This window comes from Leucopleurus acutus (assembly GCF_964270905.1).
Source record: "Leucopleurus acutus genome assembly, chromosome: 9".
In the NCBI taxonomy this organism is placed as follows: domain Eukaryota; kingdom Metazoa; phylum Chordata; class Mammalia; order Artiodactyla; family Delphinidae; genus Leucopleurus; species Leucopleurus acutus.
In genome coordinates, this window is record NC_139144.1 from 62509632 (window position 1) to 62533002 (window position 23371).

General features: G+C 42.2%; 1 protein-coding gene across 1 annotated transcript in view; it reads left to right on the plus strand.

Moving 5' to 3' along the window:
* The window catches only part of WIPF3 (WAS/WASL interacting protein family member 3), a gene marked incomplete at its 3' end in the record, with an annotated part of 88281 nt that overhangs the window by 13706 nt on the left and 51204 nt on the right, over window positions 1-23371 (plus strand). Inside the window, exon 2 of the mRNA XM_082845859.1 lies at window positions 10272-10388. Coding sequence (XP_082701985.1) covers window positions 10329-10388 — 60 coding nt within the window. The 5' untranslated portion in view covers window positions 10272-10328. The remainder of the gene's footprint in view (window positions 1-10271; window positions 10389-23371) is intronic.

Genomic DNA, 23371 nt, shown 5'->3' on the forward strand with positions numbered 1-23371 from the left:
TACCAAGATACCTAAGACACAGTTCCTATCTTTGAACCTTCGAGGAGCCCATGGTCCAGTGAAGGGAGACACACAGACATGTGAAAGGAAATTGCCAAAGTCCCTAGTGCTGTAATAAAATTGCGAACAAAGTACTATAGGAGGAGTTAGCTTTGGCATAGGAAGAAGAAAATCTGTGCAGAGAAGTTGGCACCTGAGTGTGTTTCAAAGGATTGGTAGAAATTTTCCAGGTGGTGAAGGCCATCACATGCAGCCTGCATAGCATGGACAAAGGCACAGAAATATAAAGAAAAGGTATGTAAGAAAACATCACAAGTGTGGTGTGGACAGAGGATAGGATGCATAGAATAGAGTGGAGGATAAAATGGAGAACTTGACTCCATGACGAAGAGCCTTTAGGAAAGGAGTATATGTGAACTGGAGAGTGAAGCCCTGTAGTCTGAGAGGTAAGACCTCCAGTCAGTGTATCAGGCTTGGCTGTCAGTGAACTGTGCTTGCTGCCACGGACAGAATGTGCCTGGTGACAGAGCTGAGGATGCCTCCTTGCCACAGGTTGTTTGAGATTCTAGCGAACTTCAAACTGGACAGGGAACTGGAGGCACCAGAACTTGGGCCAGCCATCCTGACCTGGCCCAGGCTGGCACAGTATCCCTACTGTGAAAATACTGAAACTAAAATCTAAAGTCTCAGGAGTGAAACTAGAAAAGAAAGAATTTGTCTTGTAGACTTGTTCCCTGTGCCCCCTCCAGTCTGAACATTATTTCCTCAGTGATTCTCAGAACAGCATTTTTAGGAATATTCACAATCCTAAGTGCAAAATGACCACCTTAGCCTTAGAAAGGAAAAAATGCCCTCCTTATAAAATCCAACATCATAAAATAAATTAAAGAGGTGGTAATTTATTTTGTAGAATGACTTATTATTTTATAACATTGATTATGGGTTTCCATTGAATAATAAACTCCTTTTGTATGCTTAAAGCATACCTCGATTTTTCCAGAATTAGAGATGCCATTTTTCAGAAGCATAACTGTTATGTAAAATGAGACTTACTTATAAATGTCTGATTAGTATCATGTATTTTTTAAAAGATTTTTTTAAAAGATTTTTTTGATGTGGACCATTTTTAAAGTCTTTATTAGATTTGTTACAATATTGCTTCTGTTTTATGCTTTGGTTTTTTGGCTGTGAGGCATGTGGTATCTTAGCTCCCTGACCAGGGATGGAACCCACACCCACTACATTGGAAGGCGAAGTCTTAACCGCTGGACCGCCAGGGAGGTCCCCCTATCATGTTTTTTTTTTTTTTTAATCATATCTTTTTTTTTTTTTTTTCCTGTACGCGGGCCTCTCACTGCTGTGGCCTCTCCCGTTGCGGAGCACAGGCTCCAGCCGCGCAGGCTCAGCGGCCATGGCTCACGGGCCCAGCCGCTCCGCGGCATGTGGGATCCTCCCGCACTGGGGCACGAACCCGTGTCCCCTGCATCGGCAGGCGGACTCTCAACCACTGCGCCGCCAGGGAAGCCCTCGTTCTTCTTTTAGCTAATTCAAAGGCAGAAAAAAAAAGACAGGAAATCAATATTTTCTCCTTTAACTCTTGGGAAACACACACACAACCGTTTTTATGGCATTTAGCCATAATTTATTTTATTTTTATTTATTTTTGGCTGCATTGGGTCTTAGTTGCAGCATGCAGGATCTTTGTTGTGTCATGAGGGATCTTTCGTTGCATTGCACGGGCTTCTCTTTAGTTGTGGCACACAGGCTCCAGGGCATGTGGGCTCTCTAGTTGAGGCGTGTGAACTCAGTAGTTGTGGTGCGCTGGCTTAGTTCCCCCACAGCATGTGGAATCTTAGTTCCCTGACCAGGGGTTGAACCCGCGTCCCCTGCATTGTAAGATGCATTCTTTACCACTGGACAACCAGGGAAGTCCATAATTAAAATGCTTGAGTCAATGATAAATATTATCAATATCACTATTTATATCTTTTCACCTAATACTGTTCAAATATTATAATGAATTCAATGATCTGGGAACAAATTTGCATTTCAATAAGAGTCTTATAAAAGGAAACCAATTTCTGAGCTCACTGTAGGTGTGACTTAGTGGCTTCCGTATTAGATTGTGGTTAAAGTGTATCTTGGTTTTAGAACACACATGGACAATCTTCATAAATCCTTTAAGCGTTTCAGCAGATAATTAATTATCATATCTGGTCAGGCATGAGCAGATTCAACTTCAGGAGCTGCTGTCGAGGCTGGTGTATCTGAGGTGTGGGAAACCCTTCATATCACCTGTGGAAGAGGTGAATGGGCACTCAGCTCATGGGCACTCAGCTCAGTTTCTGTTTCCCTTGTGTGTCAATTCCAGTCCTAAGTACAGTGTGCCATTTTCATGGACCCAGACTGCTGAAATTAAACGGATCTACAGAAAAAAGAACCTTCTCAGTAGAGGACACAACTTCCAACTGTATGGGGCAGGGCATTTCATCATCCTGGTTGTTCTAGAGCAGGGCTTTTTAAACTTCAGTGGGCACAAAAATTACTTGCTGACAAGAGACTCCCAAAGATTCTGATTCAGTAGGTCTGGGGTGGAGACTGTGCCTTTCTTACAAGCTTCCACATTCTAGAGGTACTCAAGGTATGGATTCAGACCAACAGTACTGGCCTCGCCCAGGAGCTTGTTAGAAATGCAGGATCTCAGGCCCCACCCTAGAGGTACTGAATCAGAATCTGCATTTTAACAGGACCCCTTGGGTGATTTGTCCTCCATTAAAATTTGGGAGACACTGCTCTGGATCAATGTTCCCCAAAGCACCAAGGTTTAAGTATCACTATGGAAACCTGAAATGAGTTTAGATGGTACATAGATGAACATTTTATCTTAATAATCGTTAAGTTGATTTTTATTATTACCATCTATTTATGGCAAATAATATTGGTTTTCCATTTATGGTAATAATTTAAAGTTTCTTTCGCAAAATAAACAATTTTAAAGTAAGTTCAGGTGGTATGTGGATGTGACAAAAACTATAAAAAGTCGTATGTTTACAAGTGACTTAAGTTAACATGGTGCTTAAGAGCATGGACTCTGGAGCCAGACACCCCGCGTTTGAATGCCTGCCCCTCCAGTAATTCACTGTGTGACTTTGGGCAAGTTTCTTAACCTCAGTGGGCCTTGGTTTCCTCATCTGAAGAATGGCGATAATAGTATCTATCTGATTGGGATATTGTGGGGCTTAAATACGTTCATATATGAAAAGTTCTAAGGATAGTGCCTGACACATCGCGAGGGCTGTATCAGGGCTAACTTACCTTACTATAATCTAGAACATAGATGTTCAAAGACTTTTTTATCCTGTGCTTTTTATTTCCCCCTACCTTATCCCCTACTTCCTTGCTTACTCAGATCGACATGCCCCACCTACCCCAAAAAGCTAAATATTCCAGGAATTTTGTACCATTGAGGAGAGTGAGAGCAGCAACTTCCATTTGGCCAATAAGAGAATGGTCTTCACTTAACGAGGTGGTTGGTGGCGGGGGTGGGCATGAGAGCTTACAGGTGGGAAGTCCCAGGAGAGGACTGTGCCCAGAGAATTTGCTCTGAAACAATGAGGAAGTGACAAGAGAAAGTGACCACTCGTACATCATTTTCACCATAACCTGGAAAGAAGGTTTTTAAAAAATTCCTTTATTGTTTTACTTATAGCTTTGGCAACTTTACCACATGTTTTTCGAGAACATTTTGATGTGTGCCTTATATGCTTATGGGCTCTTGGGTTGTGACTTCCTGGTTGCAGGGCACCTTTGATAAATAAATGACTGATTGGTAGAGTGGCAGGACCCTGCTGAAACCACAGTGTGAGAAATGGACCGCCTCATGGGGTTCATTTGCCCACATTGGTGCAGAGGTGAGAAATCTCTCTTCTCTTTTCCTGACTTCATAGGCAAAGAAACAAGGGACTCAGTAGGACAGTGTCATACAGAGTGAAGTAAGTCAGAAAGAGAAAGACAAATAACGTATGCTAACACATATATATGGAATCTAAGAAAAAAAACCAAAAATGTCATGAAGGACCTAGGGGTAAGACGGGAATAAAGACACAGACCTACTAGAGAATGGACTTGAGGATATGGGGAGGGGGAAGGGTAAGCTGGGACAAAGTGAGAGAGTGGCATGGACATATATACACTACCAAACATAAAATAGATAGCTAGTGGGAAGCAGCTGCATAGCACAGGGAGATCAGCTCGGTGCTTTGTGACCACCTAGAGGGGTGGGTTAGGGAGGGTGGGAGGGAGGGAGATGCAAGAGGGCAGAGATATGGGAACATATGTATATGTATAACTGATTCACTTTGTTATAAGGCAGAAACTAACACACCATTGTAAAGCAATTATACTCCAATAAAGATGTAAAAACAAAACAAAACAACAACAACAAAAACAAGACCATAAAGAGTTATGAGTGCCCAGAGAAGCTTATTTTCAGATTCCTATTCAAATGTATTTTTAGAACCAGCAAAAGATGCTTTTGTCAAATAGTAGCTTATATTTTAAAAATAGGCACATTTTCTGTTTGTGAACAGCTGTGATCTGACAAACTATACTTAGGGGAGAAAAGTGATGATGACAAGAGCAACTAGTGTGTAAAATTGTTGACCATGAGTTATTTCTCTCTGAAATAACTCACAAAGCTCAGCATATTTAACTGTTTGTTTTTTGGGTTTTTTTTTTGCGGTACGCGGGCCTCTCACTGCTGTGGCCTCTCCCGTTGCGGAGCACAGGCTCCGGACGCGCAGGCTCAGCGGCCATGGCTCACGGGCCCAGCCGCTCCGTGGCACGTGGGATCTTCCCAGACCGGGGCACAAACCCATGTCCCCTGCATCGGCAGGCGGACTCTCAACCACTGCGCCACCAGGGAAGCCCCACCTTTTCTTATAGTTACTTGTGGCAATGGAGAGGATGGTGGTATTACGATGATGATAAATATAGCTTCAATTAAGTGTCTGCTTTGTGTCAGGACCTGTATTACGTTCTTCATCTACAGTCTTTGTTTTAATTCTGGTAACAAACTAAGAGTTAAGCATGGTAGCTGTTTTACAAATAAAGAAAATGAGACTCACTTAGGTTAAGTAACTTGACTAAGGCCACACAGCTGGGGAAAAGCAGAGGCAGAAGTAGAACCCAAGTCTGACTGTGAGACCAGCACTGTCCCCCACATTCGGCGTCTCACGTGGAAACAGTGTTAGTTCTGTTCCTCTTGCCACCCTCCCCTCTAATGGTGTTTGAGTATCTTGCCACCCTCCCCTCTAATGGTGTTTGAAAACCTGCATCTCGATGCTGGTTTTCAGAGTTATTTCATGAGTTGGGAGAAAATATAAAAGCCTTTGAGAATCTGGCTTTTTTTATCCTAAGCATTTTTTAATACACTGCAGAGCAAAATGACATTTTTAAACGTACGGGAGAGCACAAAGCATCAAAGAGCTCATGGGTACAGCCTGTGACTTCCTGGAGCCCTGCATTCTTAACTGTCAGATTTTAACAAATACTTCTCTAGATAATTGCTTAATTACTGTATCTGTCAAGAAAAAGCCTTCACAGCCATCAAGTACTAAGTATAAAAATATGCTTTCATCCTGGAGTTTGAAAAATCATTCCTGAGATTTCAGCAAGACAGAAGCCCAGTGGCACATGGTCACTCTCAGATTTGTAAGGATAAAACTAGATGGAGAGTAAAGGATGCTGAGGTTAGGGGGAGCACATGGAAGAATTATATCGATACTTACCTGTAGGAGGTCCTTTTCACTCGAGGGTCTCTAAAATACTTTGCAAAATGGAAGTAGATAAGTAATATGATCTGAATTATACCAAGTTAGTAAAACAAAGAAATGAGGTTTTGGATCAGAAAGGCCAGGGCTTTTATGCAGCTCTGGTACTCCTGCTGAAACTTAGCAGAAACTACATAACCTCTCTGAGACAAAATTTGGTTTATCTCTACTATGGAAATGTCAGCATCTACCATTGAGTTGTTGAGAGGATTAAATAAAACAGTGTATTATAAATACTTAGTACAGTGCTGAATATATATAGGGGGTCCAAAAAGTTATACAGTCAATTCCCATTATTCATGGATTCCACAGTTTGCTAATCACCTACCCTCTAAACTTTGTTTGTAACCCCAAAGTCAATAGTCGGAGGTGACTTCACGGTTATTCACAGACATGCACAGGGAGGGGAAAAGCTCGAGTCGCGTCATGCACACGTTCCCAGCTGAGGCTGAACGAGCAGCACTCTGCCTCCTCGTTCCAGCTCTCACACTGTAAACAAGTGTCCTTTTCGTATTCTATTTAGTGCCATGTTTTTCAAATTATTGTGCTTATTGTTGGTGATTTCGCTTCAGTGCCCCACCCCTGCCCCAGGTATAGTGCTGTAGTGCTGCCTAGTGTTCTTGAACACAGGAAGGCTGTGATTTGCCTTATGGAGAAAATATGTATGTTAGATAAGCTTTGTTCAGGCATGAGTTATAATATGAATGAATCAACAATCTATTAAACGTAGTATCTTGAATCAGAAACACTAGTATATAAAACAAAGTTATATATTAATCAGCTGACAAAAATCTTGTGACCAGAGGCCCACATGGGCCTAACCCTTTGGTCTCTCCGAGGGGCAATGGTTCAGGTGTTTGCTGACTCAGTGTTCATGGCAACTGTAAAGAACTTAGCTACCATGAATAATGAAAATCATCCCTAAACTTACGGCTACCAGGGGGTAAGGGGGGGAGGGATAAATTGGAAGATTGGGATTGACATATACACACTACTATATATAAAATAGATAACTAAGAAGGACCTACTGTGTAGCACAGGGAACTCTACTCAATACTCTGTAATGGCCTATATGGGAAAAGAATCTAAAAAAGAGTGGATATATGTATATGTATAACTGATTCACTTTGCTATACACCTGAAACTAACACAACATTGTAAATCAACTATACTCCGATACAATTTTTTAAAAATTTGAAAAAAGAAAAGGAGAATCAGTTCTATTCAATTTAGTTCCATATTAGGTTGGTTAAATATTAGTGGCTCTAACAAATTAACTCCAAACTCTCCATGGCTTAACACAGAAGTTTATTTTTCATGAATGTAAAGTCTAATCAGGTGTTTGGCAGATGGCCTTAACATGGAGAGTCAGGGACCCAGACTCATTACATCCATGGCTCTGCCCACAGTAGAACCTTTGCTTCCAGCCAGTGGATGGAGGAAGACAGAAAAGTAGTGGATGGAAAGTCTTTATGGGCCAGCCTAGAGACAGAGCACATCACTTCTGCCTTCATTCTGTTGGCCAGAGCTTAGTCACATGGTCACACCTAACTGCAAAGGAGGCTGGAAAATATAATCTGTGTGCTGAGGGGTTACATGAATAGTTGTGCCACAATTCTCCTTAAAATTATTTCCTACAGTCATTTTTCTTTGGATAAATGGCAAAACCCTTAGGTAAGAGACATTTAAGTTTTGTAAGTTACTCTTCTGAACCCATTACCATTCTGCACCAAGGGAAGCAAGTCCGTCTGCTCTCATGTGTCTTAGTTAAAAGATAAAATCCTTATATAATGAGACCATATTTTCTCTTGTTCTGTTACTACTTCAGCCAACCCTTTATTCCCTGCTATAAATTTTTGACTGAAATTATTTTGCCACTGAATTAAGGATCATGTAAAGAATATACCCAACGCCTTCTATGAAAGAAAGTGTTGAAATACAAACAACTGATCATTTATATTTGTTTCAAGTAATTTGTGGGCTCACATCCAACTTGCTTTAGCATTCAGCCAGTAAAATGCCAACTTTGTCTGACCCTATGTTACTGCGTGTATTAGATTATATAATAAAATAATATTGATGCTACCTGGAAGAAGTATTTACTGTCCTCTGGGATCTCTGCCCAATTCTACTATAGTTTTATGCTGTGGACTCTGATGAGTATTTTTTTTTTCAGTCTTTCTGTCCTAGTTTTACTATCAAGGAAAGAGGCAGTGACATAGTAATTATCAAGCCCCTTCTTTCAGGGGACTACTTTATAGGCAATTGTTGTCTTCTATAAAGATCAGCTCATGCACCTCTTTGGAACTCTTAAGAAAGCTATCATGGACTCTTTCTCCCCAGAACTGAACTTATACATATATTTTATACCATTCAAAATGTCTATACCATTTTAGGGGATTCTAAAACAGGCCAGTACTGTATGATCCAGCAATTCCATTCCTAGGTATATGTCCAAACGAATTGAAAGCAAGGTCTTGAAGAGATATTTGTACACCAGTGTTCATAGTAGTATTAGTCAAGATACCCAAAAGGTAGAAACAACCCAAGTGTCCATCGACAGATGAACCGATAAACAAAATGTGGCATATACATATAATTGAGTAATGAGGAATGAAATTCTGGTACATGCTACAACATGAATTAACTTTGAAGACATTATGTTAAGAGTAATAAGTCAGATACAAAAGGACAAATATTGTATGATTCCACTTATTTAAAGTACGTAGAATAAGCTAATTCACAGTAACAGAAAGTAGAGCAGAGGTTACCAGGGTTTGGAGGGAGTAGGAATGGGGAAGTATTGTTTAATGGGTACAGAGTTTCTGTTTGGAATGATAAAAAAAAAGTTCTGAGAATGGATAGTGGTGATGACTGTACTTGATACCACTGAATTGCATACTTTAAAACTGTTAAAATAATAAATTTTATGTTATGTATATTTTACCATAATTTAAAAAAAAAACAATCACGTTGAAAAGAGCCTGGACGTGAGAACCTGATAAGCCTGGCTGGGTTCCAATCCCAGGTCTACCAGTTACCAGCTGTGTATGACTTTGGGTAAACTACTTAATGTCTCAGAATGTCATTTTCCCTACCTATAAAGTTGGGAATAAACTACCGACCTTAGAGGATTGTTGTGGAAATTAATGTGATTAGCCTGCCACATATAGCCACTATTTAAAAAGGTAAAGAAAACTAGTATATATTAAGCAAGCAAAATCCAGTGGACTGTGTTAAGAATGAAGTACCACGTTACATAATTGCTTTTTGCCTCTAGGAAATAAGAATATTAACACAGAATAATACAGGAGGGCAGCAACTGAGTCTATGGAGCTGCCCCAGGAGCCAGAGCTGTCATATCCCCTCCTCTTCCACCTCCTGTTGCAAACAGTAAAGGCCCTTCGTACAGTTAAAAAAAAAATTGAATAATACAAAGGAGGTGGGATTTTAGCATTGAAGAAACAGAGGTACAGGACTTGCTCGAGCTTTCCAGTGACTAGAAGGACAGAAAGAACACAAAATTACCCTTGCCTAAGTCTTATTTCTGTTTCTGCTTAAATTGTTTTTAGATTCTCTAGGTTTTCCCCATTTTTGTAAACTGTTGGGGATTTTCTGCAGTATAGGTTTTAAGTCTTTGCAGTGTGTCTTGATATAGATTTGAAAACACAAATCCATATTCAAACCTATGCATGCAAACACACACTCTACAGAGCAATGCCATATTTATCTGGAGATCAGACATCCTACAATATTAACTCTTTGGGACATAACCATTTTTGCAGAAGCATGCTCCAAAGCCCTCCGTGTAGCAAATGCCATATATTAAGTCTTTGCTGAGAAGTGTCATGACCCCACGCAGATGACTGTATAGAGACCACAACAGAAAAACAGCAAGCAAAGTTAAGAGTGACAGCAGAGAAGGAAGCAGGAAGATAGCTAATGCCCGTATAAGCCTGGCTGGAGGCTGGCAACATGAGTAACCGCTGAGCCTGCCACATTCAGAAAAGGTTAAATTTCATTCCATTTGCTCTGCTTAGGAAAATGGGGGTATGTGCAGAATATTTTTAAATTGCATCCAAAATGATAAAAGTTTAATGCTTAAAGAGGTAGAATCTGTTATTTGCAGTACTCATTATGGAGTGAAGTGTTGCTACTTATTAATACGCTCTGTTTACACTGAGACAAATAGCTAAATTTTATCCGTTTTGTCACCTAATTCTTTCTAAAATCTAGCTATTTCTTTCAGTCTCCAGCACTTGACACAATGCCTGCCTCACAGTGGGCACTCAGTATTTATTGAAAGAAGAATGAATGAATGAATGAGCGGGCAAGTGAAGGAATGAAACTACCTGTAACATTTGTATGCCTGCCTGACGTGTATTACTTGTGCGTGAATAAAGACATCCAAGTTTAAACTCACCCTTTTCTCCTTTTCAGAGCAGAGACCATTCTCCTGGGACCATTCCTAAGAAAGAAACACCCACGCTGTGACATATGCCACTGCCACCGCCACTGCCACCTCTGCCTCCGCCTCCCCCCCCATCAGCGCCCCCGGTAAGACCTGGGTTTTTCTTTTTCAGTCTGGTTTACTTGAATACACTTGAGCAGGTTTTAAATGTTCAGAATCAGCCACCACCCAGCTCTGCTATGGCAGGTGGCATCTTTGGTAGCTGGCTGTACGGCTCCAGGGTCTAATTCCAAACCAGCCTGGCCAGGTATTTCCCTTCCCGTTCCGTGGTAGCTCCCACCCTCTACCTCAGCGTCGTCTACATGATTTCTCTTCTAATTCCTGCTGCTCGATACAGGCTTCCCAGAGTCTCCCTAATCGACTGTTTCATCTCACGGGAAACCTCAGAGGGGAGGCCACGCTGAAGTGCATAGCCAAGGAGGCGTGTGCTCAGAGTCAAGTTCCAGTGTGTGATCTGGATGGTGCTAACAGTAGCTTGGGCTTCAGTTGCCAGGTTCTGGGACCAAGTAAGAGGAGTGTCATGTGAAATGCACAACAAAATATAAATCTCTAAATGACATCTCCGTATCTGCACAAGACTGAACTCAGTCTATGTCGCTTTGTGTTGTCTCCCTTGGTTTAATAGTTTGGTTTGGGCTTAGGAGAGGCCCAGAGAGTGGTTATTTTGTTTTAGGACAGGTCTTCTCACCCTTACCACCACTGACGCTTGGGGCCAGGAATAGAGCCTTACCCGCTATCCTGCCGCTGGGGTGCACACCTCTCCACAGATGCGTGGATGACATGACCGCGGGAGTATAGGTTATGAAAGGAGGGTCTGAGGCCCTGCTGCACGGTCACCAGCCTTGGTGAGAACGAGGGTATGCTTGAGGTCATATGTCACCCCCATGACATTAGCGTGGCACACTGACCGTATCTGAAGCGCTGGGGCATACACCTTCCTGAAACTTGGCCCTTGCCCTTGAAGAGAGTGGAAGGAAAGCACATGATGTGAGTTACACCTGAAAGCTCTCTGGCCAATATATAGAAAGAATAGGAATCAGTACTGAATCTCCACTGCCGAATTTGACACAAAGAAGGCATGGAGATGAACAGTTTATAAGTGAAAGAAGCATACATGAAACTATAATGTGGGTCTCACACAGACTTGCTGGGCCTGAAGAAGCACAACTTAAAGTAACTCCCAATACCACAGTATGTCCATAAACTTAGCCAGAATAAATAAACTTATCAAAACCCATATTGTTGGGGACTTGGGGAAATAAACTCTTTTAAACATTGCTGGTGACATACCTGGGACTCAACAAATGTTGAATGAGTCTTTCCGGAGTGTTCTCTGACAAAAAACAATAAGCCTGAATATATCGCTTTTTCCCCTGGTAATCAAGTAGTTTTATTTTTGAGACTGACTTAAGAATTTAACCCTAAAGGAACCAAAAAAGAATTTATACAGTATGTGCACAGCAACGCTAGTTATTCTAGTGAAAAATTAGATCTTAAATGGTTTATGAGAACTAAATGAACTGTATTGTCATGCTGTTAATTAAAAATTGCATTATGTTAAAGTGTTAATTAAAAATTACATTTATAACTATGCTGATAATGGAAAGTAGATATGGAATGATGAATTTAAAACAATGCATATTTTGTGCATCATGAAATCAGCTATATATGTAATAAATAGGAAAGACCAGAAAAGAATTTTGAATGCTGATAATAAAATTTTAAATTTCATTAGGAAGTCTTTTTCTTTTAATATGCTTAAGTTCATAATAAACAAAAATAATTCTGCATTTGGATAATTCTTGCATTCCCTTCCCCATTCCTAAATTTTTTTTTTTTTGCTACCTATCTCATGGAGGAACTGATCAATTTAGGAGGAAAATAACCATGTAAATTTTAATTTATTTTTTTTTTATAAATTCATTTATTTATTTTTGGCTGCATTGGGTCTTCATTGCTGCGTTCGGGCTTTCTCTGGTTGTGGCTAGCGGGGGCTACTCTTCGTTGTGGTGCGCAGGCTTCTCATTGCGGTGGCTTCTCTTTGTTGCGGAGCATGGGCTCTAGGCATGTGGGCTTCAGTAGTTGTGGCACATGGGCTCAGTAGTTGTGGCTCGTGGGCTCTAGAGTGCAGGCTTAGTAGTTGTGGCTCATGGGGTTTAGTTGCTCCGCAGCATGTGGGATCCTCCTGGACCAGGGCTTGAACCCATGTCCCCTGCCAGGCAGATTCTTAACAACTGCGCCACCAGGGAAGTCCTTTAATATTTTGTTAAGACGCATTTTTCTACAATCTGGGAAAAATATTTACAGTGCATATTATAGGCAAAGAATGAACCAACCTGAGCATATAAAGAGCTCTTAGGGATCAATATGGAAAGGATGAGTAGAAAATGGGCCCAGGATATGACCAGGCAGAAGAAATACAAATGTTTCAACCTCACTATAATTGAATAAACACAAATTAAAATAATGAGAAATCATTTTCATCTATCAGTTTGGTGGTGGTACTTTTTAAATGTTGCCTGGAGTGTTAGGAACCAGGCACTTATAACATTTTTTTTTAGTGGTTGATTTATTTATTTACTGCTACAGGCACATCCATTGCCCCCTTCCCATTTACCCACCCCCACCGTACACAAGGTTGGATGATTTGATTTAAGAAGTCTGCGGCATATAGTCATTTATTATACCAGGCACTTATACCTCTTAATAGGAGCAAATATTGGTATAATCCCCTAAAACACAATTTGTTATTATGGATTAAGTCCCTTTAAAAAGTGGTTGTACTCAATGACCTAGTTTCACTTCAAGTAATTTCCTTTCAGTAACTCATCATAGTGTACAGAAATTTTTAGCTATAGATTATTAATGAGAGCATTATTGTGATAGCAACCAAAAAAAAAAGAAAGAAAGGAAACAATCTAAATATTTAAAACCAGAAGATTCAATAAAAAATGATTATGTAATCCACAAAACAGTATTCTAGGTAGCACTGAAAATCATATCAAAATTATTTTGTAACTCCCAGTATAATAATTGATTCAGGCAAGGATAATTCATGAAACCTAAAACCACTTAGGGAAATGTTTTGGAGAACAGGATGTTCACAGGATCCCAAGTGTCACCCACAGATTACTTCTAATTACAAAGGGGAAAATGTACCTTTAACAGGGATCAAAGTGTCACCTGTCATAGAATGACCTTTACACAGCCTTTTGCTGTGATGCAACAAGAAATACATAGCATCACCCTGCAGTGACCTGCCAAAAATTAGTGTTCTTTGAGCAAGCGACTAGGTACATCCAGAACGTGGGACCTTCTACGACAGAGGTTGGCAAACTAGAGCAGAGCCCATGGTCCAGTTTTGGTACTGCCCTCGAGCTAAGAATGGTTTTTACATTTTCAAGTGATGGAAAGCAATCAAAAGAAAAATAATATTTTGTGCATATGAAAAATATATGAAATTCAAATTGTAGTCCATAAACAAAGTTTTATTGGACGACAGCAATGCTTATTCATTTGCATATTGTCTCTGGGTGCTTTTATGTTACGGTGACAGAGCACCAATTAAACAACTTGTCTCCCCCCAAAGAAGAATTCTTTTCATCTCACTAGTTGACCTGTGTTTTAAAAATTATATTCAATTATTATTATTTTGTTTTGAATTTCATCAATAAAAATTTTGTGGGAATTTGTTTTCTTTTTTGCTATATCGTACTTACAGAACATCCCTGATGTTGCCTCTTGGTCCACAAGGCCTAAAATACTTACTATCTGGCCCTTTACGGAAGAACTTTTGCCAACACGTGTACCTACAAGATAGCGGGCTTCATTCAGCCTTCCTTTTGTCACCAGCAGCCAGTGATCTTGGTACACTTGCATCAGATCATGTCCCCTTCCCCATCACTTTTCAAGGGCTTCCCATCCCCCTCTTAACTGTGGGCCACTCCACTTGCATGACCCGGCCCCTGCCTACCTCTCAGACCTCATATGGTGCCCCTCTCCCCATGTCTTCTACTCCAGGACTTTAGCATGGCTGTTTCTTCTGCTTGGAAAGCTCTTTCTGCTCAGCTCAGCCCAGGTGTCCCTTCCTTGAAGCATCATTTCCTCACACCCCACACTGGCATTCATAACATACTTTTAAACCCCTCCTTCATAGCAGTTATCAGTTTTTCAGTTAGTTTTTATTTGACTGGGGTCCACATTTTCTGTTTTGTGGTCTTTTCTGTCCCTAGTGCCTGGCTCACAATAGCTACTCATTGAATGAATGGATGGATGGATGCATGACTGAATGAATATCTGTGTAAATAGCATTAGGAAATGGAGTTAAACTCTTCATAAGCAGTGTTCAGGACTTTAAACATCTACGCTTATGGACCAGCATGGCAGATTTTATTATATGTAATCTTTGCAAGGAGGGGGCATTTTGTGTGATATATCTGATCAGGCTTCACCTTAGCTCTGGAAGATCTGGGGATTAGACCAAGGCTAAAAGTGTTCTGATTTTTCCCTCCTAACCTCTCACCTTTCCCCTTCCTGCCCCTCCCATTCTCGTCTCCTCCTCTCCCTGATGTGCATCCTTTGGAACCGAGAAAAGGGCTGATGGGCCTTGCTGAAGTTCTGAAGCAGGCTCTAAGTGAAAGCCAGACAGCCCTCGTCATCTGGTTTCCCTTCTTTTCTTGCCCCTATTTCCCTGTCTTTTGAGCACTACTCCTTTGTCTCATCCCTTTGAAATCCGGAAACCATATAAAAATTGCCCACATGGTACATTGGTCCACTTATAATGAAATTATTGTTGCTTTGGTTACACGATGTAACTTCTTAAAAAAAATCTAAAGAAAATACAATGGATTTGATTTTTGAAACGCAGCAAAATTTTTACTGAACTTTTGTTTTCAAATCTTCTTTGGCCCCTTGGTAGTGTCCAAGACGTGAGAAGGAACTCCTTGAGGGCCTGTTATTTCTCTTCTTTTTTGCCCCAATTGTGTAACATTATCTACAAAAGAGGAAGGGACTGTATGGGTCTCTGACCAGATGATAAATTCTTTGGAGTTGGGTTGCCTAGGCAAAGCCTAAAAGAAGATTTGTAAAGTTTTATAGCATTATTTTTTAATGTTGCTGTTCAAGCTTAAATATCCCAAGGAGGCAACAGTACTCCTAGGGGGGGCCTATGTCTTATTATTTAAAATCAAAAGGAAAACTGGCTTGATAATCATTTATTTTCCATGATAAGCAAAACTCTAAGTAGAAAGACACCATGGATCCAGGTCCTCCTCTGCCTGCCTGTTCCAGGGGTAACATTTAATAAAGTGCTGGAGGGAAATTACAATGAGAAGCATATTGTGGCCCCTCACTGTTCTGTTCCCTCATTACTCTTTGCCAGAGTCTTTGTTTGCATTCAGGAAACTCAGTGAGATGATTTTTCTCCTTGCAGTGTAACGATTGCATGATTCATGGGTGAGGTAGACTTCCCAGTGTCAGGAAATACCAGCTGAGGCTTACATGGGGAGGTTTTCCCACCATCTCTAGGATGCAGGAGCTCATGTGGTATAAAAAACATGTCAATCTGTGAAAGAAAATGTGGAAAATGAAGTGGTATCTGAAGCCCCATAAGAGCCTCTTTTGGAGTTTTGCGTTTGCTGTGGTTAAAAAAAAAAAAAGGCAGGGGTCGGGGGCCGTAGGTGAAAGGGGGCTCAGTAGAATTGCGTATTACCCTATATTCTGGAAACGGTAATTTGCATGTTGACTGGTGCATTTAGAAGAATGAGAGGCTTAAAAAATCTTAAATACTGTCACTCACTTAGATTCTCCTGACATTCTGGTGCTTTGATTAGTGTCACTAATGAGGGATTGGGGACGTTTACCCAGGGTTGACAGTGGCCATGGGACAAGGAAAAGTCTTTTGCATTAGGCCAAGCTATTAGGAGAGTATTAAGTTGACATTTGGTCCTTGCTTAAAACGGTTTGCAAAAGTGCACGTTTGCCTTCAAGTAATTTTAAGAACGAGATCCTCCCTTTCTCCTCTGCCGGTTTGTACCTGCAAGCAGTAACAGGGCTTCAGTGAAAAAACGAGGCAGTCTGCAGCAGATTTACTTGGTCTGCAAGAGAGGTGTGTCAGGACCTGCCACTCATGCTTCCAAAGGGCCATTCAGCACGATATTTAAATGTGCTTCTTTTTCACAGCTGTCAGGTAGGAGGGATGGCAGGAAAAAAAGGGGAAGCTTGCAGTGGTGTGCTGGGGGCAGCAATTGTGCACTCAGAACGCCTGGAACTTGGCAAGAAAAGCCTGCGAGCGCTTGTTAAAGGCCTTTATCAAATTTCATAGGAGCCCAGGAGCCTAAGCCGTTCACACAGCGTCTGAGCCGAGGGATATGGCAGGAAGCTGCCATGGGCCAGGAGGCCAAAGGGCAGCCGTTGAAAGCCTCAGCCATCTCGGTAGCCGCAGTTACTATCTGGAGCTTAATTTTACTCTGGAATCTGCTGGCTCTTTGCCTTTGAAATCTTTTACAATTACAGTGTAACTAACAATTCCTAGAAAAACTGCCAGTGAACTACTTCCCCTACCCAGGGTTGTCTTTTCATATACGCACGGTTATACTGAGGAGGGCCACGTTGATTTGGAGCCTGGGCTCTTTGGGGCTATGTACCCCTTCCCCCAGACTGCGCTTTCCTTTCTTGCCATAAAAGAGAAAAAATGACCAACATCAGGTTGTTGCTGGCAATCAGATATCCAGCCCTGACCCAGTCGAGAAGGCTGCAAGTGAGGGATGAGGGGTGCTGGGATCTTGGGAGCACGAGCATATCCTTGCAGTGGGGTATTGGCAGCTAGAAAAAGTCACGTTTCCTAGGATGCTTAATGAAAAGACAGGTAACGTGAAGTGGAAAAAGCAGGCTACATATGGGTAATGTGGTCCCAACTCTGTAAAACAAAACTCTGTGTACTGCTCATTTGTGTGCTCTCAGATCAAGACAGTAAGGAAATAGTACACATACAATGATAACATTGCTGGTTATCTGGGGGCCGTATGCGTGATTTCTGTTTTCTTGTTTGTATGATTCCACATTTTCTCAAATATCTACATGGAGCATTTATTACTTTTATAAAGAGAAGAAAAGGTTTTAAGAAAGAAAAAGGAATGAATAATCATTTACCTACTGATCATATAATAATGATCTACAATAATAATAACAGGCATCTACTGAACAGCTATTGTATACCAGGTACTGCGCCAGGCGCTTAACGAGGATTATCTAAATTCATATTTACAGTAATCCAGTGAGGTGGGATGACAGTGCCCTTTTACAGATGAGGAAACGGAGGCACAGAGAGGTTACTAAGGTGCCCAGTGTCATACAGCCAGTAAGTGGTGGAGGCTGGATTCCTCCCCAGGCTCTCTGAGAGCCTTACTGCTCTGTGTTCTGCTGCTTCCAAATATATATACAGCTGGAATAAGCAGTGCTGATGACCACAGCATCAAACACTTATGTAGTGCTTACTGTATGCTTCGTGTTGTCCTAAGGTGCTTAGCGCATAATTGAATTAATCCTCACAGTAACCCTTTGAGGCAGGTACTGTTGTTATTCTCGAGGATGAGTTAACTGCGGCACGGAGGGGAAGTGACTTACACTGGATCACACAGCTAGTAACTGGCAGAGCCATGGTTTGCATGCTGGCAGAATGGCTCCAGAGTCTCTGCTCCGAACCACTAAACCAGCTGCCCTTTGCTGTAGACCTTCTCAGATTCAAGGGGTAGGGGTAGATTACCCCTACCCCTTGAATCTAAGAGCCAGGAGATCAATGGTTCCCCTTTCTCACACCTAGGACAGAGCTCCCAGATTTCTTCCTGTATCCCCAAGCCTCCTCCTAAGATTGCTCTTTTCTTTTTTTTTTCTTTCCTTTTCTTTATGGTTCCACCATTTCCCCTCACTTGCTTATTGGTTTTTTTTCTCCTTTTTCAATAGAAAAAAAACATCTTGCAAGACACCCTCTGAATAAAACCCATGGTTTAAAAGCAGAGAGTCAGCATTAAAGAAGCAGGTACAATGCCAAAAAACCCTCAGTTTTGTCTTGCCTTTAGTTTACAGCTGGGCTTTTTGTGGACTCAAGAAAACAGGCTCTCTGCTAACAGTGCAGGGCACACAGTGGAGACAATAAGTGCCTCTGAGCTCAATGACTGCAGACTGTGTCCTTAAATTTGACCAAACCATCATGCTAATTTACTGAGCTTTTGCTGCACGGAATTACCCAGTTTCTGCCTCTGAAGAGTTTAGAACCTGATCCAGGGAAGTCTAGACTCAGTCATGGAAGTGCTGAAAGTATAGTTGATTATTCCCAGACCAGAACACTGTCCCTTGCATTGCTTCTTCATTACGTATTTCCTGCGTATGGGACCCTTGAAGTCTTACCTTTAAAGAGCCCTCCTGTCCTCTGATTAGTCACCTTTCATCTTCCTAAGCTTACTTCTCTGAGCATCGGGCACTAGGTCTTGCTAATGCTGTGGGTTCTCTCCTAAACAGACGAGTCGAGGGATGAGAGGATCTTGGGGTCAGTGAACAATTAGTGAGTTACTCCGAGACAGGGATTCTGTGCCAAGGTTAGTACTAGGCACATGGTAGGCACCCAGTACCTGGCATGATTTCCTGAACTAGTGAGTTTAGTGAAGATATTGTAATTCACAAAGCAAACCCACTGTGAACTAACCAACCACTACTTTACATCTTCCACCTGTCTAAGCCCTGAAAGCCAGACACATTCTATGTTGTGTCCTGTCAGAACACCATTAACACGTTCACATTTTGCTGAGAATATTAGATCAGAAGTAACACATTCAGGGATAGCACAAGTTAACACCTGGGCTTTATTTCTAAAGCCATAAAATGTCCTTTGGTACAATCCTCCTCTTCCCAATTCGTTATTGTCTCTAAGAGAATAGACTAATAGACTTTGTACCTTGGCTTTACATAAAGACATTTTAAAAAACCCAGGGAAAGCAACAGAGTGTACCCGCCTTGTACATGATAACAATAGATTCCCATTTGAATAAGGTCTGTTCACAGTGGAGGAGTGCGAATGTGTTTTCGAGCTGGTGAAAGCAGGATTCCACCTGTACCACATAAAGTATTTAAAACACAAAGGTGAAAAGCATGTCTGTTCCTATGTCACCATCTGTTCAGCACTCAGTGTACCAGCCCGTCGGTTTCAGTAGGGATCTCCTAATGATGCAGTGTGGTGTGTTCAAAAACAAAAACAAAGGCATGTGGGCTTTAAAGTCCAACAGACCGGAAACTGAATCCCTGCTGTGCCGTTTATTAGCTCTATGGTGTCAAGCAAATTACCTAGCAACTCTGAGCCTCAGTTTCCTCATCTGCAAATGGGAATAATAACCACCGCTTCCTAGGGCTCTGCCCTAGAGTGGAAGTTCCAGGAAGGGAGGGATTTGTGTCTGTTTTGCTCAGTGTATCCTCGACACCTGAGCAGTGCCTGCATGTAGTAGGCATTCGCCGTGTATGTGTTGAATGCACAAATCATGGGGTTGTTGTGAGAATCTAGTAAGATAACGAGAGAAGCAGTTGTTTACCAAGTGTCTGCTTAGTCAATGGCAGCTACCCGTATCCCGGGGACCAGAAAACAACCGGGCAAGTAACCAGATATGGGACTAAGTTGAGGGCAAAGACTCTTGCAGTCAGTGCTACAGGAGGTCAGACACCAGAAGTCAAGATTAAGGCTGGGAGCCCAAGTTTTTCAAAGTGGGGAGTCAGGCCAGCAGTCTGAAAATAGTCCCCAAATAGGAGGGCAGAGGTTATCACTTCTAGGCTTCAGGGCTTCCAAGTCCAGGGTGCCAGTACCTGCTCCTGTAGCATGATCTGAACAGCTGGGTGGTTTGCCTTTTCTCCTCTCACTGCCTTGCCCTGAGTGGAGGGGCCTGAGTCCATGGGGTACCAGTGGGAGGTACGTGGAGTCGACCACAGATGGGAGTAATTAGCCCTCAGCAGTGGGATCGCAGCTGTGATGGAGAAGTACATGGGGATCCACAGGCGTCCTTTAGGATCCGCTCCAGTGAAACGGCAGCCTGATTCAAATATTTTAAACATTTAGAGGAGGCTCTGTTTTCTCAGCTGCTGTTTGGTTTGTCATTTTACAAGCAGCTTTGGCGGTATCAGGCCAAGAGGCTGCCTAGGGAAGGGGTACACGTTTGCCTGGAAGTTTTGTGGGGTTTTTTTTAGTATCTTTATTGGAGTAGAATTGCTTTACAATGTTGTGTTAGTTTCTGCTGTATAACAAAGTGAATCAGCTATGCGTAAACATATATCCTCATATCCCCTCCCTCTTGCGTCTCCCTCCCACCCTACCTATCCCACCCCTCTAGGTGGTCACAAAGCACCGAGCTGATCTCCCTGTGCTATGCAGCTGCTTCCCACGAGCTATTTATTTTACATTTGGTAGTGTATATATGTCCATGCTACTCTCTCACTTCACCCTCCCCATGTCCTCAAGTCCATTCTCTACATCTGCGTCTTTATTCCTGTCCTGCCCCTAGGTTCATCAGAACCATTTAATGGTGATGCTTGTGCAAGAATTCTAGATCGCCTGGCTCTGAGCCCCTAAAGCAAAGAAAGATGTTCTTTGGGCTTTGGGGAAGCTCAGGGATGCTGAGATTCAAATGCTATGGCTTGGTCTTTCTCTACCTGGTCCAAACTTCCATTTAAAACTTTACTGTTAGACCAGGTGAATTTGAACACTGATGGGATATTGGTTGATATGAAGAAATTATAGTTAATTTTATTTAATAATATTGCTACATTTTTAAGAGCTCTTTTCTTTGATATCATACAATGTTGCATATCTGGTTTTTTTGGGTTTTTTTTTGCGGAACGCGGGCCTCTCACTGTCGTGGCCTCTCCCGTTGCGGAGCACAGGCTCCGGACATGCAGGCTCAGCGGCCATGGCTCACGGGCCCAGCCGCTCCGCGGCATGTGGGATCTTCCCGGACCGGGGCATGAACCCGTGTCCCCTGCATCGGCAGGTGGACTCTCAACCACTGCGCCACCAGGGAAGCCCACATATCTGTTTTTTAATAAGCAGGGATTTGGAGGGGAAAAGCAGATCAGGGTAAAGAGAACAAGATTGGCTGTGAGTTGATAATTGTTGAAGCTGGATGATGGTACATGAGGACTGATTATACTACTCAACTTTTGTCTATGTTAATGTTACATAATAAAAAATGTTAATGGACATCAACAACCTCAAAATATGCAAAATAAAGATGATTTAACAGAACCAAAGAGGGAATTATGTAGCATGCTTTCACTAATTCAAATGGAGTTTGAGACCAAATAGTACATGCTTTTTAATTAAAAAATAAATAAGCCCTATGTAGGCATAGAATATCTGCTTAAAATTATCTATGTTGCCTCCTTCCCCCACATAATCCGGCTCCTGGTTTTCTAGGGATTAATGTTAAGGTTTTTTGCGCCACTACCAGCAGAGGTGTCATCTCTAATCACTGAGTGGATTTATGGATTTTTTTTTTCCTCCTAAGACTTAGAATTGCTGCAGGTGACTTTGAGTCGGAGTGTCAGGGAAACTGTGAAGCTGGCGGTCACAATCTCCCTTGCTACTTTTTATTTAAATAAACCTTGAGACCCAGTGCGAACATCAGATAACTAACAATGGTTTGTGAAACTGTTGCACGTACTGTCCTCTGCCTGGGTGCAAGGACACCTCCCACTAGCTGGTGTTTTCTCCTCAGAGAAAGCACAGAGGACATAGTGGGAATTATTGAAGCAAAACTTTCCCAGCCGGCAACTCTTCTCAACACCAAGGTCACCCAGATATGGAAAAATTTTTCACCTTCAGCATTCTTTCCTCTCTAACTAAATGCCTCTTGTGGTTGTTTGCGGAAGGATTGCTGAGGATGGTGAGGGGAAATAACCTTTAAAACCCACTCTGAGGCAAAACCTTTGGCCGTGGAGATAGCTTGGAAAGTGTGTTATGGCTTAAAACAGAAAACAAAAACAAAACAAACCCTTGTGGGTTCCTGAGCAGGTGAACAGCTATTCTCAAGAGGTCAGATCATAGGCACCCAGGGACTTTTTTAAACTTCGCAACTGTGAAATACAAATTCTTTTTAGCCCTTTTGGCATTGCAGACTATCAGATTTTCTGGAAGATATTATTGGTTTGACTAGAAGAAAAGAAATGTACAATAATGCTGATGCTCAGATCTATGACAGCAAAGGAGTACAGCCGCCCCTGGAGGCTGGAGACTCAGCACACAGGGCAAAAGGGCCCAGTACTACCCGGTCCTGTAGCTCAGGGGCCCCTTGTGCAAACACAACTGAGGGCTGGTAAATGAGTTGCGGTTTTTTGCCATTAATTCACAACTATTGCTAAAAAATGCTCACCGAAAGCACACTGTTATATCCAATAGAAAGGATTTTTTGAAAAAAGGAAGCCAGTTGCTAAAGGAGAAGGCTCACTAGAAATATGGCCTATCTTTGCTCACTTCTGCCAAGGCCACCACGGAGATTTGGATGGACCGTGGGGAGCATGTCACCCTCCTTCCCCACCTTGAGAATCACTGCAGAGACCTAGAGTGGGGAAAAGTGGAGAGTCACCACCAATAATAATGGTGATTCCAGGGGGCAGAGAGGACGGTGCCCAGTGGGTACACCTGTGCCGCCCCTGAGCAGTGGGAGGACACCTGAGCTGGTGAGGGAGAGCCACAGGCTTCTGTGTCAGATGGACCTGGATCCAAGCATAGTGGGTACTGGAACCTGGCCAAATCCTTTTAGACCTGTTTCCTCACCTGTGACATGCAAGTAATAATACTCTATGGGGTGATAAAGTAATTAATGGACATGATACTTGGAAAACATCAGCCCAGTGCCTGACACAGACAAGTATGCAGCTGTGTTCGTGGCAGCCCCTCCCCCGTCCCCTGCACCCCAGGATAGAGCACAGGCTCCCTGGGTGTCACACTCTTCTCTCCAGGAGTACACTAAACCCTCCCCGGTCACATCCAGCTATGCCAGGCCCTGCCTTGTCAGTTCCATCCACCTTAGTGGGATTT